Source organism: Amblyomma maculatum, chromosome 1, assembly GCF_055883805.1.
Source record: "Amblyomma maculatum isolate TAMU_Amacu chromosome 1, ASM5588380v1, whole genome shotgun sequence".
Lineage (NCBI taxonomy): Eukaryota > Metazoa > Arthropoda > Arachnida > Ixodida > Ixodidae > Amblyomma > Amblyomma maculatum.
In genome coordinates, this window is record NC_139344.1 from 432,174,176 (window position 1) to 432,191,169 (window position 16,994).

The window sequence follows — 16,994 nt, forward strand, 5'->3', positions numbered from 1 at the left end:
CCTCACACGTAGGCGGCTAACGCGCTCCTACTCCAGAAACCAGGAGCCATATATTACGGGCGCGCGCGGCCAGGGGAGTGTGGGTCTCGCCGGCGCCCAGCGTTTAATGCGTATTTGTGAGCGAGCGTTCTTCAATTCTATCATTAACGCGCTCTAACACCTATGCATGTAGGTGTGTGCTGTGAAACGACGCACACATTTGTCCCTGTTCTAGGTAGTACTAAGGCTATTTGAAGCACGCTGTTGCCAAAGTGACGTAATATACAAAGGTTATAGTCTACCATGCAGGCTGTGAACTATAAATCGCCGTTCATGCGCAGCAGTGGAGTGTTTTTTTGTTGTTCTTGTTGTTTTGTAGGGGAAGGGAGAGGGGAGGGGAAGGTGCCCGTCACATTTGAGAAATTCATAAGTTTTTTTCTTTCTGATTTTGCTCACGGGGATGTAGAATTTTGAACCTAACCCCATGGGGTCAAATTTAACCGGATCGGCGAGCCCCGCGCTGAAGTTTGCTTAAGCGAAACGGGTTTTTCGGCCAACAGAACTCCCGCTTGTTATTTCCTTATTTAAGAGAGAAGTCGGCCTGCAAAACCATTGACCGCAGTAGCTTTTTTCTGTTATTATCTAAATCGGACGTAACACAATTTCATTACGTGTTATGACCAGCGCGAACGGCTAAGCAGCGGTTTAACACACACCGATAACTTCTAAATTAAATATGTTCGTCTTGTCGCCGCAAAACTCGGGAGAGCTGGCTGCTGTGTAAATATCTGTTCAAGGCTTAATACAAATAACGAAACAAGGTTGTGCCCTCCAGTGATGGCTCTGTGGTTAGGGCTCTTGCGTGCTTATTTGAAGACATAGGTTCATCACAGAAGCGACGACCGCGATTCGATGAACAAAAGTTGACACGCCTGTGTATTGTGCGATATCAGCGCATGTTAAAGTACCCCAGGCAATCGATAAATTTCCGGAACACTCTACTACGGCGTGTCTCAGCCGATGCCACTAGTGGGTATTAATGTTCATATATCATATTAAAACGGAGTTGTATAGCTCCAGCTAGCATTTTGTGCTGCTGTTTCTTTGGCATCTACGAGAATGAACAGGTTTCGGGCACAAGTAAACGGAACACGCTTTATCGTTCAAATAAAATTACGCCTTCTGCACTTCAGATATGCAAACAATATTGTTCAACTGAAAGTGAACTGATATCTACTACCGGGTCGCACAAATCAAGACTGCCAGTTTCATTTATGCAACGCGTGAAAAATGGTAGAAGAAAACATGTTCCGCTTACTTTTGTCCCAACCGGTACGTGGAGGATATAAAAATGTGCATTATGCTTGATATGCAGGCGTAACAGATTCATAGGCGATATAAAGTTTCAGAGATTAAAAACAATGATCCTAATCTGACGGTGTTCTTAAATAGAGCGCATCAAAATTTGCCTGCCATTGGCTTGTCAATTCAGATGAACACAAATCGACAATGTGTTGATGCGACTGGCATACACCACGTGAACGAGAACGCAGCCTAATTGCTGAGATTCGATATGGCTGGCACGAAGGAAGAAGAGTGCATTGGAAGTGGAATTATATGCGAGTAATACGCAAGAGTACTATTTGAAATTGTTCAAAAACGTTTTATCGTCAGTAAGGGGCCGAAACGGCATTATTAGCGCAGCAGTGTGATGAGCACCAGCGCAGTTAACGCGAACGTCAGACTAAATTCCATAAACAACAGGTTGATTTTAGCTCTACGGCAATACAAATAAACTTCCTTCAACACAACCGTGCGGTGAAAATATTTTTGGCGATGTTCTCTAGCACCCGTTGACTAGGTAAACGCGGCTCATGTGAAGGCGCGACTGCGGTGATACAGCTGCCCCGCAGTAAAGAAGCGCCCGCATGGCAGCCAGCAAGTGGCCGTAGACAGGAGCGGCTAAAAAATCTGGTCTATAGTCAGGTCTTCCGTAAGCATGCTTAGACCTCAGTTTTCCGAGATGCTGTTTATAAAAGCAGATTATAAAAACTAATTGCCGACACGTATGAGCAAGATAGCCGAGGGCGGCGTTGTAATGGCACGAGGAAGAAGAAAGAGTTCTAACACTTGCAGCGGACGTTTTTTAGAAGTTAACAGGCGTATATCGCTTTGTTAATAACCACTTGAATAAGCTGTGTAGTTTCTAAACTTAAATTGCTCTTGTTGTTTACACAAAGATATTCAAGGCACTCAGCCGAGAGCCCTAGTTGGTTTTCCTCAATATTTTTGCATAGTCATAATGTTTAGCCTATATAAATTGGGCGTAGCTTTTGTAAGCAGCACTTGTGTTTTGAACGACATTGTAGCTGAAGACTTCGAACAAGTTTTGGCTGCCTGTAGCCGTTCCCCAGCATCCCCGGTAGAAAATATCAAAAACTTCCCCTTAGTCATTTTTTGTTGTCGCTAACAAGGCAACGCATTCACTTTGCATTTAATGATAAATTTTTATAATCGCTAAGTCCTGTCACATCGTTTTCCTTTGATCGCATCTTTGCATAAACACTTGCCGTCCCTTCTTTATTCCTTGAAAGGTGCCAATCTTTGAGTAGAAATGGTTCCATCATACGGCGGCAAATAGGTCATAATTTCGTGAAGCCAAAACGAGATATGAACTAAATTCACGATGACCTACCTTGAACGGCACATCACTGGATTTTACAATATTGGACGAAATAGGGTTTTAAGAGCATATTATTTTTCTGTCAGGTATTTAAATGCTACAGCACGAGCCACGTTGCTAGGATACCTTCCAAAGAAAGAAGAAAAAGGCGTTATCAGCTTACTTGAACAAAAGACAATGTCGTGGTTTTCTTTGCCCTGGAAGGAGGAGGGTAGACCCGCTACAACTTCGCCCAAATCACCATTGGTCAAAGGGTCTACAGAAGCCAAGTCCGCGCAACCTTCGCTGAAGCTAACTCCCGTGATCCTCGCTGCTGGAGACAAGCCCAAGCAGTCTTCGCGGTGTCTGTCCCAGGTGGGTGCCTCTCCAAGAGCCAAGTCCACGCAGCCTTCAAAGACGGCGTCCCCGGTGAAACCAGCTGCGGCAGCCAAGTCGCCCGTGGCAGCGGGAGCCGATGCAGCGCACAAGCAACAGCAACCGATTCACCCATCACCTTCAACCAAGCCGGCCTCTCTAGGCCACGAGCCTCAGTACTGGAGCGAGAAGACAAACGAGCTGGACTTCGGGCAAACCTCGCTGCAACCGTTCATGTCGGTCTATGTGTGCCTCCTGTTCCTCGTCACGCTGGCTGTTTTAGTCTACATAATTGCCGCCAGCAAATACGAAGGCCGCAACGAGACCACCAGTGTGGACCGTTACGCGATGTCGACGCAAGCCGTCGCTGGGCCACCTACTGAGTTGCCGTCGACGCCTACCAAGCAACGAACTTCGCCAAGGATGTACACCGAAACTATTGTGGACTTTCTGGATGTGAACATTACAAGTAATGATGATTAACTCCTGGCGCTAGACTCAATACGCACTGAACAAGGGTATAGACAACGCCTGGAGAGTTAGCTTGTAGTCTAGCTGTACAACTTATTGTTTTCCGCTTGCCTGAATATTGTCATAGAAATGAAAAGCTTAGGCCATATTTGTATAACAGCTTAATTTTTCGAGAGTCCGCTGGCTTCAGAAAATATTTTTGTTTGTGTGCTCAACTGCACCATGCTACACAACCGCAGGGTACACAGTAGCTTCATTAGAGCGCTAGCTATGTATTAATGCGAAATTTCCACAACAAACTGTATTGGCATTGTTGTTCTAGTCGCACAGCACTAGACGAAGTTAGCAGAGAAAGAGCTCCTTGTAACAGAGCAACTGAAAGAAGGTAGGAAGAAACGCAGACCCAGAAAACAGGCACCTTTATGAGCAGCTATATCCCATGACTGTGGAGACGCGTGACCATACCAGTGCAACACCCGATCATCGTCCTAGCCCTCTCGGGTCAAACATAGCGGAGGTTTGGGGAGGAAGCATATTTCAGTTTCTTGTTATTTCATATGCATGCAGGAAAGTGTGCACGGACGACGAAGGGAAATGGTTAAAAGTCTAATCCTGTACCATGCTGAGCGCTCACATGTAAAACACGCATTTTTAAGCCGATTAGCGAAAATGAAAAATGCGGCAATAGCTTTGCCGTACTTACAGGAACTACCAAGCACGAGCGCAGGGGTAGTGAGATTCCTTAAAAAGACAGCCTGCTGACTTTTTCAATAGATTTTTTCTTTCTCCATACGAAAGCTCCATCCCTAAATTGACGAATACTCGGCTGCGGAGCTGAGAAGTATGGCAGAATAATTTGAAGCTTAGTTTTTTTGTACACTTGTCTCATTTTCTCAGAGGCAGCCCGTGTCTGCAAACACTGACATCGTGGACAAGACATAGAGAGTGTAGTAACTCAGCGCAGCTCTTTGAGCAGCACAAATATTGTGCCGCTCATGTCGCGCGCAGAACGAGTCATCAACTAGATTCACCGAGTTTTTTATAACTACCGTTAATAGTGCCAAAATAGTTTGAAATACAATGAAATGAGAGAGAGAGAGAGAGAGAGAGAACTAGAATAGAAAGGCAGAGAGAATAACTAGGCGCTGCCCAGTAAGCTACCCTACAGGTGGGGAGGGGAAAAAGGAGGAAAAGAAAAGAACTAAGCCTAATAAAGGAGTCCGTCACATGCCCACAGATCTATAATAAAAGGGGGATAGAAAGCGTATACTTAATGTCTAGAACTCATCCCAGAGCCTTTTAAAAACAAAATGAAATGAAAAATATACTAAATAAATCCGGTGAAATCAACAGCAGATGTCAACAACCGTCTTTGCCTACAGAAGCGCTGGTGATGGCAGCGCTACTACGATTAAGGTGGCGTTTTTGGTTGTGTGGCTTTCTGTTTTAAAGTATAATAAGAGCAAATCAAGCAAGATTCAAGAATACCACTAGCTGTTATATATCGAAAGAGGAAATGTAGGCTCCCTTAATTTGACATGAACGTAAATAACCTTGTACACTATAAACGGAAACACCTTTCTGTGTGACGCTGCGGCGTAGTCATCACTTCAGACGCTCCCAACAGACGGAATATTAGCAGCAAATAGAGGACACAGTATGGCGCCACCATCTGCTAAAACGCCTTCTTCTGTATATTCTTGATGGGTGCAAATAAAAGTTATCTCTATCAAGTTATCTTTCCTGGGATACTGCCATCAAGAGGTACGATCTATCATAATACGCCAAGATTCTTATATTCGTCTCCGGCTATATACTGTCCTTTCAAGCTGCCATCGCCATGCTATGCAAGGTCATACACTTCAATTAACCTCATTCCTTCTCGCTGACAAGCCAGAAAAACGCCACTGATTCGCGCTGAAGGTAACTACTACCTGTTATGTTTAAATATTGCATTGCCGTCGCCATTATGACGGGAATGCGACGGCAAAATTAAAGAGCGCATTTGTAACTTTTTACCTGCAATGCTTAGTAAATCCATGTCATTTGTCGGTCTTGGGAATTATGCACAAAACATCGCTTCTGGTATAAAATCAATAATGCATCTGCTTTAAAAAAACAGCATTAGATGTCGTGGTGCTAGTACAAATGTCTTGTTTGACTAGTTACTCTATTTGTACTAGGAAAGACCATACCGGATGACAGAATAAATGTATGGGTCTTGTCTAAAAGCGCTTAACATTTTGATGAAAATAACGGTGCCTTTAGCGTACCCAATAAAAATAAAAAAAAATTATATTCATTTGGGGCGCCTATTTTTAGTTGTTAGTCGTAAAATAAAGGCTGAAGAAAAATAGCTAAGCGCCGTTCTGTCCCCCCTCCACTCTTTCCCCCGCCCTGTCCACAAGACGCGAAAAAAGACAAGTAGCCCGACGTTAAGGCCTGACCGACCCCAGCCGCAATGAATACGAGAGAACACATCACAAGACACAGAGCGTGGAAGACCTGACCAAGGCATCCGACCGACCAGAAACGCCGACCAGACGAATCCACCGACCCGATATGGCACTACGCGGGAAGACATCGCCCCCGCCTGTGCCGTTTGATGCGTGCCTCGGATCCAGCCGAGATATCCTGGCGACCGGTGAAGTGAAAGCTTCCTGGACCAGGCTTCATCGGTCATCATGGTGGAAAGTCGTTACCTTCTTTGCTGCCTTCTACGATGCACACAAGATCATTCTCATGTCATAAATCCGATCAACGTTGACTTCTTCGTCCACCGATTGGGACGAGCGATCGTTGTCCCTCCCGTTGTTCCGGGCGAGGAAGAACAGGCGGGTACTGGCGTGGGCAGGCGCGCTCGCACTATGACCGCTATCTTTCATTAAATGCCACCTACAATCGCCATCGGTCATGTTCTGTCCCCTTTATTCATCGACTTGCCATTTTGTAACAACATTAGAGCGCTGCTGTAATGCGCTCGTTAGGCGGTTTAACGACATCGCTGTTGGTGCCGATGCCAATGTAACCAGCCGTAAGCAAGCCACAAGCCACGAAAGAGATTCACGAACCAAGCGTAATTTATCAGAATAAAATGTCTCTATGGCCTCAATATGTCGCAACAAAGCTTATATAGCTGCGCTAAAATTTCAAATTAACAGTAATTTAATTTTGTTTACGTTTGGTTAAGCCAAAAAAACCTTTCAGGAGAAATTTCCATAACTAGCTCCGGTCACTAGAGCGATGCATTGTAGAAATAATAGTAAGGAATTCCCAGATTCTGCCTGCTATCTCTTGCAATATATCATATGAGGACAACGTCTATAGAAAAGGTTGCAGGAAACGTTTGCGCATTTCGCTTGGAAAAGGAAAATTTGGCTTTTGCTGCGGAACGTGTTGCAGCTTTGTAGTGCACTTGAGGCACCCAACATGTGATGTAGTTCCCAGAAAGATGGCAGACAATTCATTATCATACCTGTTGCTAGCGCAACATTCCTGTGCCTGAAGTAATCATCAGATTAGTTGCACTGATCATGCATAAGCATTTCATCTATCAGCTGGAAAGTATGACAAAAGATCGCATATGTCGTCTGCGCTTCCTTCTTCAGCCACGTGTGAAGACTTTGACATGGATTCGACGCTCGTAAAATAGCGTCGAATCCGAGTGGAGATGATAAAACATTGTTTCCCGCACCATGACATCTCAACCTGACTAAAACCTAAACATGATAAAAGCCTGAAAGATGTCGACCTGCTGGCCTGTCTTTACGACCACTTTCATTTTTACGTCTAGGTAAACTAGTATCATCAGCCAGCGTTTCTTGTCAGAAACCTACCAATACAAAGATTTCCTCGTTTGGCCCACAACATTATGTTACAAATGTTTACAAATGTTTGCATTAATTGCTTGGGGCAATGCTTTTTGGACGAAGAGATCCAGTTCTGCGAAAACTATACGCTCTCAAACTGACATAAATTAAAAACGTTAACTGAAATATTGGAGTAATAAATACTACACTGTAAGCATTAGAAAAAAAATCACCCTGCATAGAAAAAGGTTACGTACATGCCAAAGCCGATTAACATTTTTGTTCACTCAATAGTAAGGTCTTCTGATCAGCGTCCCTTGGCGACAAACAGAAGAAATATTTGTTAAAAGGATAACATGACTATGATAAAGAAGAGAATGATTAGCGCAATTAAATCGCCGCTTTTCAATTCGCTTCTGAGGCGCAAGGGATTAAGGTTGCGTATTCGGATGCCGAAACAGCTTTTCGAACTCACTTGATACAACATTTTTTTTCTCTTCTGTCTTTTACGATTGACAACACTAAAATAAACTACAGACATATTTAGTCGAGATGTGCTGTCTTAAGCTGCATTTTGTGATCTTTTTGTTTATCGCCTTGTTCGAGCCGGTAGGCAACATCAAATGCTGTGATATGGAAACGCAAAAATATTTATTTCCGTAATTCTTTTATTAGCTTTTCCCTAGAATGGCGGAATATTACCTTTAGGTTGCATTCAGAAACACTTTTTTTTAGACATAATTATTGCCTCAGAGTATCAGAGGGTTTGGTAATGAAAGATAATGAAGTGAATAAAACGGAAAGAGGTTTGCTGTTTTCAGAAGTTAGTAATAATTTGGCCCCTACATCCAGGCAATATATCTACCAGGATGCCAAATTGAACGTTCCGCTGCGGTCAGGTGCCTGATCATTGTCGGTATCAGTGCAGGGCAGTCTCCCGCCGTGTAACTCGCTGATATAAAACAAGCGTGGAGGAAGAAGTTCCGGGACCCTACCTTTCAGAGATTAGAATTACGATAATCGGATAGGGCAAATAAAGAAGAAAACGGAACAGCCAGAAAAGTAGGCGTGGTTGCAGAAAAACAGATTCATAATATGAATGGAGGCAGAGTGATGTAATTTGAGTGAAATTCATCCCTGTATTCATAGTAAAGTCTGCTTAAAGAAGGTATTGTCCTTCCGCGAAATATTTTGACGCCTTCCAAGGTAGACTTTGTAACATTCGTATCTCATTCCATGAAATGTTGTGTACGCCCTGGTTTCAAGTATGTCTGGAGCCAACGAATGCAAACGTTATGCACAGTGGGTATTTCGCCTAACACAAACTTTGACACATGTCCGGAGAACCAGATTTCCAGCAGTATGTTTGAACCGATCGCCCTTATATTGGCGATATTGCCACCAAGCAACGTAAATTGCCCACGCATATACTCTCTACGCCAAATATCTAGCGCAGTAAAAAGCCAAAGATTACGTTCTTATTTCGATCACGTCGGTATTTTCTTGGGAACGACCATTTAGAATGCGTAAAAACTTTTGGATGATTGCTCCTATAGAGAACGTAACGCCAGCCGGGGTGGCGCAGTGGTTACGGCGCTCGACTACTGTTCCCAAGGACGCGGGATCCAATCCCGGCCTCGGCGGCTGCTTTTCAGTGCAGGCGAAAAGCAAGGCGCCCGTGTGCTGTACGATGTCAGTGCACGTTAAAGAACCACAGGTGGTCGAAATTTCTGGAGTCCTCCACTGCAGCGTCTCTCATAGCCTGAGTCGCTTTGGGACGTTTAACCCCACAAAACGAACCAAACCAAACCAAACTAAAAGCGCCGCTTCGTAGCACACAGCAAAATTTTGGCTTCACTTGCCGGCTCGTTAATTTTGTTTTACTGGGCACACCAAAAGTTTGGAGGCAGGAGAAAACAAGAGTACATGAAGCACACTATTAAGCAACAGCAACAGTTCCCATCTTCACGGCATTCCAGTCGTCGCACTCGAACCGCATGTCGTCTGCCCCTTCCTGGTTCCCCGTCAGAAAGCTATGCAAGGCTCTCTAAGGACGCTGCTGGGGAACAACGCCCAAAACAAATATTTTCTTCCTTTTGCCACCGAAATACATCGACGAGCGCACCTCTTAAACTTTCCATATCTAGTACTTTCCAACATATGCTCACATTTTAAAGCTAGAAGATTTAATTTAGCCTAAACCATTTCAAGTAATATTCAGGCAAAATGAATTCCCTTGAAAGCCTAACAAAACCGAGACTATCTGGTACTTTGCGTTACGAAATTGCGCAGCCCATGCTTCAGGTTTCATGTTTTGTATTCATAAAGCATAAAAGTATGACATTGTTACAATAGAAGGCCTCAAAACCTCTTTGTGTGTGTGGGGAGGGGGGGGGGTGCTCCTAACTATAAGAACATAGCAAACAGAGATCACATTACAAAGTAATAATATTACATTGAGTATATAATAAATATTTCATTGAGCAGTACATCAGGCAACATTAAATATATTATATTGTGTAATTGTTATTACGAATCGGGAATGAATGTAGAACATAAAGATTTAATTTCGGCAGGAAAAGTGCTCTAAAATGATATGCCGTCACCTCTAGTGGCAGATGAAGCTGCGTGAGGGGTTCAGAAAAAAAAGAACGTAACCTAATCAAATAACGCGACATGGTTCTAATAAGAGAACCTTGAATTCCTCGCAGTCACATTTCTAAAAAAATTTTTTCTCACCTTTGGAGGAGACCATCATACGAAAAGTTCCTTTGGCGACAAGAAAAGTATGCTTTCCTGCTTATGTTACTTGGTAATCGCTGCAGAAGTGCTTTTCGAATATTCATTTACAGGCACCTTCATTACGCTAAAACAAGTCCGTCAGTGGCCATGGTGAACAGGACGATTAGTGAGCAACGTAGAAAACGAATGTACTGGAGAAAATTACTCGCGTCTTTGTCTGCGGCACTGCCCTTTTATTTACCTGAGTTCACTGCTCCGTAAACGTAGCTGTAATATTTAGAGGAGTGTCTTACATATTCCACTAGGGAACACCGCAGAGCATATCTCACAAAGCAGATCAAAGAGTATACTGAAAATACTACAAAACGATACTGCGGAAAAGCCACCACAGCACAAACAACAATGGGCCGTACGATATATTTACGAAATCAATACACTGTTTAGTAAACATTCGACCGAAAATCTTTTTAAAAATGTACAATAAAGTTCCTCTGATGAGGCAGACAGCGTGAGCATATGTCCCAGTCCTTACTCTATGGTAGTACTTCCAAGACGGGACCTCTGACACCCTTGCTAGAGGAGCCCGTCGAGTAGGTAGCCGCCGAGTAGTTGGCGACTGCGGGAGGTGGCTCCGAGTCCATAACCTCCCGCAGAGAGTGCAGTTTTGTCGGGAATCGTACCCCATCCCCAAGGCTTGTAAACACGGGAAGCAACCACAACGACACCTTCGGACCGAACACCTGGACAAAGTTTTCATAATGACCGATGTTGAATGTGTCGTGGGGGTCCGCGAAAGCAGGCCTGCTCATGCACTCCAACGTCGTCTCGTTCTTCAGCACCATCCAGAGGTGCGTGCCCCAAAAAGATCCGAGTGCAAGTGTCAGGGCGAACCCGACTAACACGAGAAAACCGAAATGCAAGGTGAAAGGCTCTATGAGGTCTGCGGACTCCCACCATTCGGCCAGCTGAAATCCTGTGGTTGTGACGGCGAAGATGGAGAGCGCCACCGTGTAGAAGAGCGTCAATAAGAAGAACTTGTAGTTGCTGAAGCACATGCAGTTGTTGAACCAGGGACAGTGATGGTCCATTTTCGGGATGCACCTGCAAAATGGTGAAAAATACTTGTTGCACTTTCTCATTTACGATTTCTCTTAAATTTTCATTTTCTACATGGTAGACATGAGAACGTAGCAGGTGTCCTATATCGTTGTTTCCGAAAAGGGTTAATGCGAACACATAGGCAAGTGAACCGTGAGTCTAAGCGCGGTTAATTAACACTCTTGCCGAACTCTAGAGGAAATTTACACGGACAGGTGAAGTAGTGCAAAGGAAAGATAATAAATGGTCGTTGACAATGGACCACATTAAATGTAACAAGCGATAGCAGGAAGTTAATGAGCGGAAATGGGATCACGAAAGCTTCGGTCACAAGATAGGTTCAGCTGGTGCATAATCAGGATAATTAGAAAGCCTATGGAAGATGCTTCTGTAGTGCAAAGGGAGCAACAGCTCCTACACTGCTGGTGGCAATGACCCTTATGTGCTTCTTGGTAAGAAGACGGCGCAAGAAAGACACCCACAGGAGAGGACACGTGCGTCGTGTCCTCTTCAGTGGTTGTCGTTTTTGCGCTGCTTCTTACCAAGAACGATTAAACAACTAATACAGCACCATGGTTTATTGAAGTATCCTTATATTCCTTTACATCATATATGAGCATTGTTGAAACATTTTTCCTTGCTGCTGGAGGCTTGCTGAATTTTCCACTTTTCATTTTTTGCTTCCTGGCAATCGTATACTCGCCCTTGTTTTGAATCAAGTTTCAGAAAGCATGGCTTTTCTAAAGCCGAATTTAACCTGAAATTGAACTGGGACAAACCCCGTATAGACCTGACCCATTCGGTATTGAAAGATTTATGCTAAATAGGAGAAGGTATGGTAGTAATGTATGTTTACATGTGTCTACAGTCTGTACCCCAGGCACCACAACAGGTAAAAACTGTTCGCCGTAAAGAAATATCGTAGCGTAGATAGACGGCATATGAGGCCACCGCTATGAATGAGGGCGCAGACATTACTGAATGAGAGATACATATGTCCATCGGCTCATCGCCAAAAGGCGTCTGCGCGCCGTACCTGGCGCACGTGGAACAGTGGTGGCACCGGTCGGGCTTCATCAGCCGGCAAGTCTCGCAGTAACGCGCGCAGCCGTCCGCGCCAAGGGTGAGCACACCCCGTTCCGAGGCCAGCGTGTCGAGCAGGCTCCGTCGCATGCGCTGGTTTTGGCAGCTCGTGAGCGCCACCTGCTCGCCCGCGGTCAGGCAGTACGCTGCCGGCACGACGTGTGGTGGTCTAATTGTCGTCTGGGCGTAGGACCTGCAAGATTAAAGCGGGTCTGGTGAGCAACACTCGACCTTCTGACTTGCCGCGTGTCAGCTAGGAACCGAAGTTGCGCCGTAACAGGTAAACACGTGCGACAAGCGAGGAACCAGGAAATGCATCTTACGTTTTACAACAGCAGCTCAAGCTGACTTCAATGAAGAATTCGGTTCCATGCCTTCTGCGAGCATGCGTAATGGTGCCAGTACAGAGTGGATTGCCTCGCATGGATGCTTATCACAAGTCATCTTTCTAGCCGTTTTGATTAATCTATAACTGCCATTCTTCTCTCTTGCAACGTTGACTGAAAGGTTGTTTGAGACTGGTACGAGATGCGCAATCTGGTCTGTTCTGAACTTTGCCACAAAGTGGTAACGTTTTATGGATGCCTGTAAAAGACCGCAATTTCTTCGAAATCGGCACTTTGAGCGAATATAATTGCTCTAAATCACGGGTAGCTCCTGAATAACGTGACGAATGCCTTACTGAAATGCGCGCCATGCTTACGCAGTTCCGTCACTTATAGCCCCTACATGTTTGCCTGCTGCAGCCCAACTGAACCTGTCTGCGATAGGATGAAAGAGCACTGCAAAAAGGTAGAGGGGCGCTTCTGCTAAAAAGACCAAATATGTTTGTTTAAGGTGGTCAATGTCTTCAAGGCTAGCTTGTAAAGCATACCTGAATATATATTATGAATACTACAATAGGTATAGCATCTTCAAATGAACTTGGCTTTCTATGTGTATATAAGCCTGCTGTAATATTATTATTTTCGTTATTCTACACAAAGACCGTTATCAATGCTTCTATTCTTGACTAGATACACTACATATAGTCCGCAATCACCGTGCTGCAAGCTGCTGAAAGAATTTACCATTCCGAACCGAACTGAATTAACTAGCATGAAACATGCCTCTGAAGAACCAGCCGTACCACGTATCGTATATGCAGTAAATATTATGCAACTTGACAAAGAAAATCAACATTCTGAACAGAACTGAGCCAACCAACAAGAAACATGCCTTTTTAGGTCAATAAAGTTAACAGTTCAGCAGCACCAAAAAATGACTCAGCATTGGTACCCTTTCGAAATTCCTTCTTGTTATATGCACAAAATTAAGGGGGAAATGAGGGACTCGTTATGAGACATGAAGGAGTGCATGACAACCGTCGGCGATGCTAAGGAGAGAGTAAGTAATTTTTTTAATTGCTATTTTTCTATTGACCTGAAGTAGCGTTGTGAACAATTTGAAAACAGGTAAAGAAATCAAAGTAAAAGAAAAAACAACACGCCGATGGTGAGGACTGAACCCACGGTCTCCGAATATTGCGTCCAGTGCTTTTGTCGACTGACCTACATCGAAGGTCGTCCAACCTTCTACTTGCTTAGGTATTAATGTTGCCTGTAACCGAACCTTGGGTGGATGGAATATAGGAGCGTCCCCTTTGAAACGGGGTGGTAGCAGTAGCTATCATGCTCATTTTTCTCCCTATATCTTAATTATTGATTTAGAATGGTTAACTAAAACCATCATTCTATTTATTAAATTTTGTTCCTTCATTACTAACATTATGTGACTCCTCTGCTTTTAAGCCACCAATCTTCCAGTCGTTTTTTGCTAGTTTCCATCGCCGGTTTATTCACCCGGCCACTGTTATCTCTAAACCCCAGAGCTTCAGGAGCAGTGATTGCGCCTGCACCAACTTCCGGATGGATACCATTACATTCGAGCATAACATGGTAAATGTTTTCGCTGGATTTTCCACATACAGCACATATGCGTCATCTCCATTGTTAAATTTTTTTGTAGCTGCGTGTTCTAAGGCACCCTGATCTAGCTTAAGAAGTAGGGCACTGCCTCTTGAGTTATCAAAGAAGTCTTCCTTCCTGATCTGCATTTTCCACTTTCGGTATATTTCCACACTCTGTTTCTTTTCTATCGAATTTATCCAATTTTTACCTTCTGTGTTTTTCACCTCTTGCTTAATGCTTTTTATTTCTCCGTCTTTGTTACTAGCATACTTACTAGTTAGTTTCCTACTTCTTTTCCTCCATTGTGAATCAACGCTTTTTAGGTACAGGTATTTAAATACTTTAGCTGCCCATCTGTTACTGTCCAATTTCCTCAGGCGTTCCTCATATAATATTTTACTCTGAGCTTCCCGTACTTCGAAAGATGCCCAGCCCATATCTCCCTGTACCACCTAATTTGTGAGAGCATTCCTTGAGAGCATTCACCAGCGCCACCTATCCATAGCGGCAGACCTGAAACGTCCTGAGTACCGGGAGCGTTATGTGGAGCGTGATTAACAGTGGAGGGTGGAAGCCATGCGAGAACCCTCTTGCGCTACATCTGCGGCTTCATAACTACCAGAACTGAGACACTCGCCAGCTATTCAGCAGAAAATGAATCGGGAAATAAGGGACTTGTTATGAGAAGGAAGGGGGCCTGGCCTCCCCTGTTAATCACGTTCCGCATGAAGCTTACGGTACTCCGGACGGTCCACGTCCACCGCTATGGATGAGTGGCGCTGATCTACACTCAAGACTCGGTTACAGGCGACATTAATGTCCAAACGAGTAGATGGTTCGACATCCTTTGAGGTACTTCAGTTGATAGGAGCAATGCGCGCGATATTCGGAGGTCCTCGCCTTCAGCGCCTTGTTTTCGCTCTATTTTGATTTTCTTATCTACCTTCCTAAATTGTTCACAAAACTAATTCAGGTAGTTACCAAAATAACAAATTTCAAAAAATTGCTTTCGCTTTCCATGGCCTCGCAGACTGTTGGCTTCACTCATTCAATTTACTCGCATTTTGCTGGAATCCGGAGCAGCGCCATTCGCCGAGTCTTGTGCACTGATGTTTCTCTCCAGGGTAGTTTTATTATAGCCTCAGATATTTGTTTCTTTAGACTGTGGGAGCGACCGTTCGGAAAGCCGCCGCCCCACTTCTGAATTGAGATATCCCGTGAAAAACGCGTCGGAAAATAACGCACTGAGCAAGCATACTGCCTGCGCCGGATTTCCATCGATACCTAATATGTCTTTGCGAACAGAGATTGTGCTGCGCGTTCCTGTTTTAAAGCGGCTTTCTGAATGCAGATTCGTGTCTACTAAGATTATCAATGCGCAAGCACCCAGAGGTCCATAGACTGCATAGTGCCATACACCCAAGGCGGAGCTGACCTCTCCCCCTCAAAAAAAAAATACAAAATAAAAATTTTACGAATGTAGACAACAGGTACCACAAGCAAAAGGCGAGCAGCAGGTGGAAGCTGAGACCGAAGGTAGCGCCCTTGATCCAGCTGCCGTTGAGGACGAGTAGGCGACAGAAGACCAGCACGTAGGCGTAGTAGCCCCACAAGAAGAGGACTCCCACCAGCGCCAAGGGAAGCCACCGCAAAGAACGCCACGTCACAGAGCTGCCGTTCCTGGATGCACTAAGTTCAGCGAGGACGACCGGCTTATCCCTCGATGGTTGCATGCGTGTGCGCTTCTTTCTCCACTTTGTTCTATTCACTGGTGCGCCGTAGCGACGGCCGAAGGCGATCGAATTCGCTGCGAACTATTACACATGGACAATTTTCATTGTCTGATCACACTTCCTTGCCTGATTGTTCGTATATACGAAATCCCTCCCCACTTATATATAATCAATCAAACAAACAAACAAACAAACAAATATGCAGCTGACTTATTAGTTGGTGGAAGTAGGTCGGCCTGCCAATTGCAGGGGAGCAGCACACAGGCTACTGAGAGAAAAAAACAGTGATACAAAGTTTAAGGACTCGCAATCTCTTCACTGTGACACCTGCGCGAGATCATGCTGATTAAAATCCTGGGGTAGCTCTGTAACTATGCAGCGCTGGTTGCATCAGCATGAGGGGCGTTGTCCAGCCTCTGACGACCAAAGCAAGCCAGCAGTTGACGACATTGCTTTCGATAACCCCTGACGGGCTACGAGCTGGCATTAAATATAGATTGGTTGGAGCACCAAAGAAAATCTCTTGATAGATTTGAATGTGAAGGGTGGCCCTGAAGATAAACTTACAAAATTTGATTTTGTAGCGACTACTCACGATCAACGCTCTAGATCAGCCGAGTAGAACGAATGGCTTATAAATTTTGATGTAAGATAATCTTCAAGACAAGAGTACTATTTTTCCATACAATGAGAGATGTTGGAACTGGTAAACAAGTACGATTAGTTTGAGCAAGTGCCGATTGCATGTCCGGACCACTAGTATGAAATGATCTGAAGAATAAAAATGAATTTGAGTACAAAGGTAGAAAAATAGTTCTTGTTTTCTAGTATCCCTCAAGAGAAATGTATATAGGAGCTGCCGGAGAACCTCAATAATCCACTGAAAAACATTGCCCCAAAAAGTTTCACATTTCTCCATGTTGTATATTACCGGCCGTCATGCGTTCATAAGCACAGAATACCGCCATGCGACCCAAACATTTTGATATAAACTCACATAGAATGCGTGCTGCAATCAGCATTGCATATAAAACCAGAATAAAGCGCGAAACAACAAGGAATTATCAGTAATGCCAGCCAGATGAAAAACTGA

General features: G+C 44.3%; 1 protein-coding gene across 1 annotated transcript; it reads right to left on the minus strand.

Moving 5' to 3' along the window:
- Positions 1–10,440: 10,440 nt before the first annotated feature.
- LOC146209401 (palmitoyltransferase ZDHHC20-B-like) lies at positions 10,441–15,901 on the minus strand. The gene is made up of 3 exons (XM_084580247.1): positions 15,663–15,901; positions 12,173–12,412; positions 10,441–11,139 (listed from the first exon to the last, which is right to left on the minus strand). Exons 1-3 carry the CDS (start codon positions 15,899–15,901, stop codon positions 10,572–10,574), a joined length of 1,047 nt encoding a protein of 348 aa, XP_084436373.1. The 3' UTR covers positions 10,441–10,571.
- Positions 15,902–16,994: the final 1,093 nt, after the last annotated feature.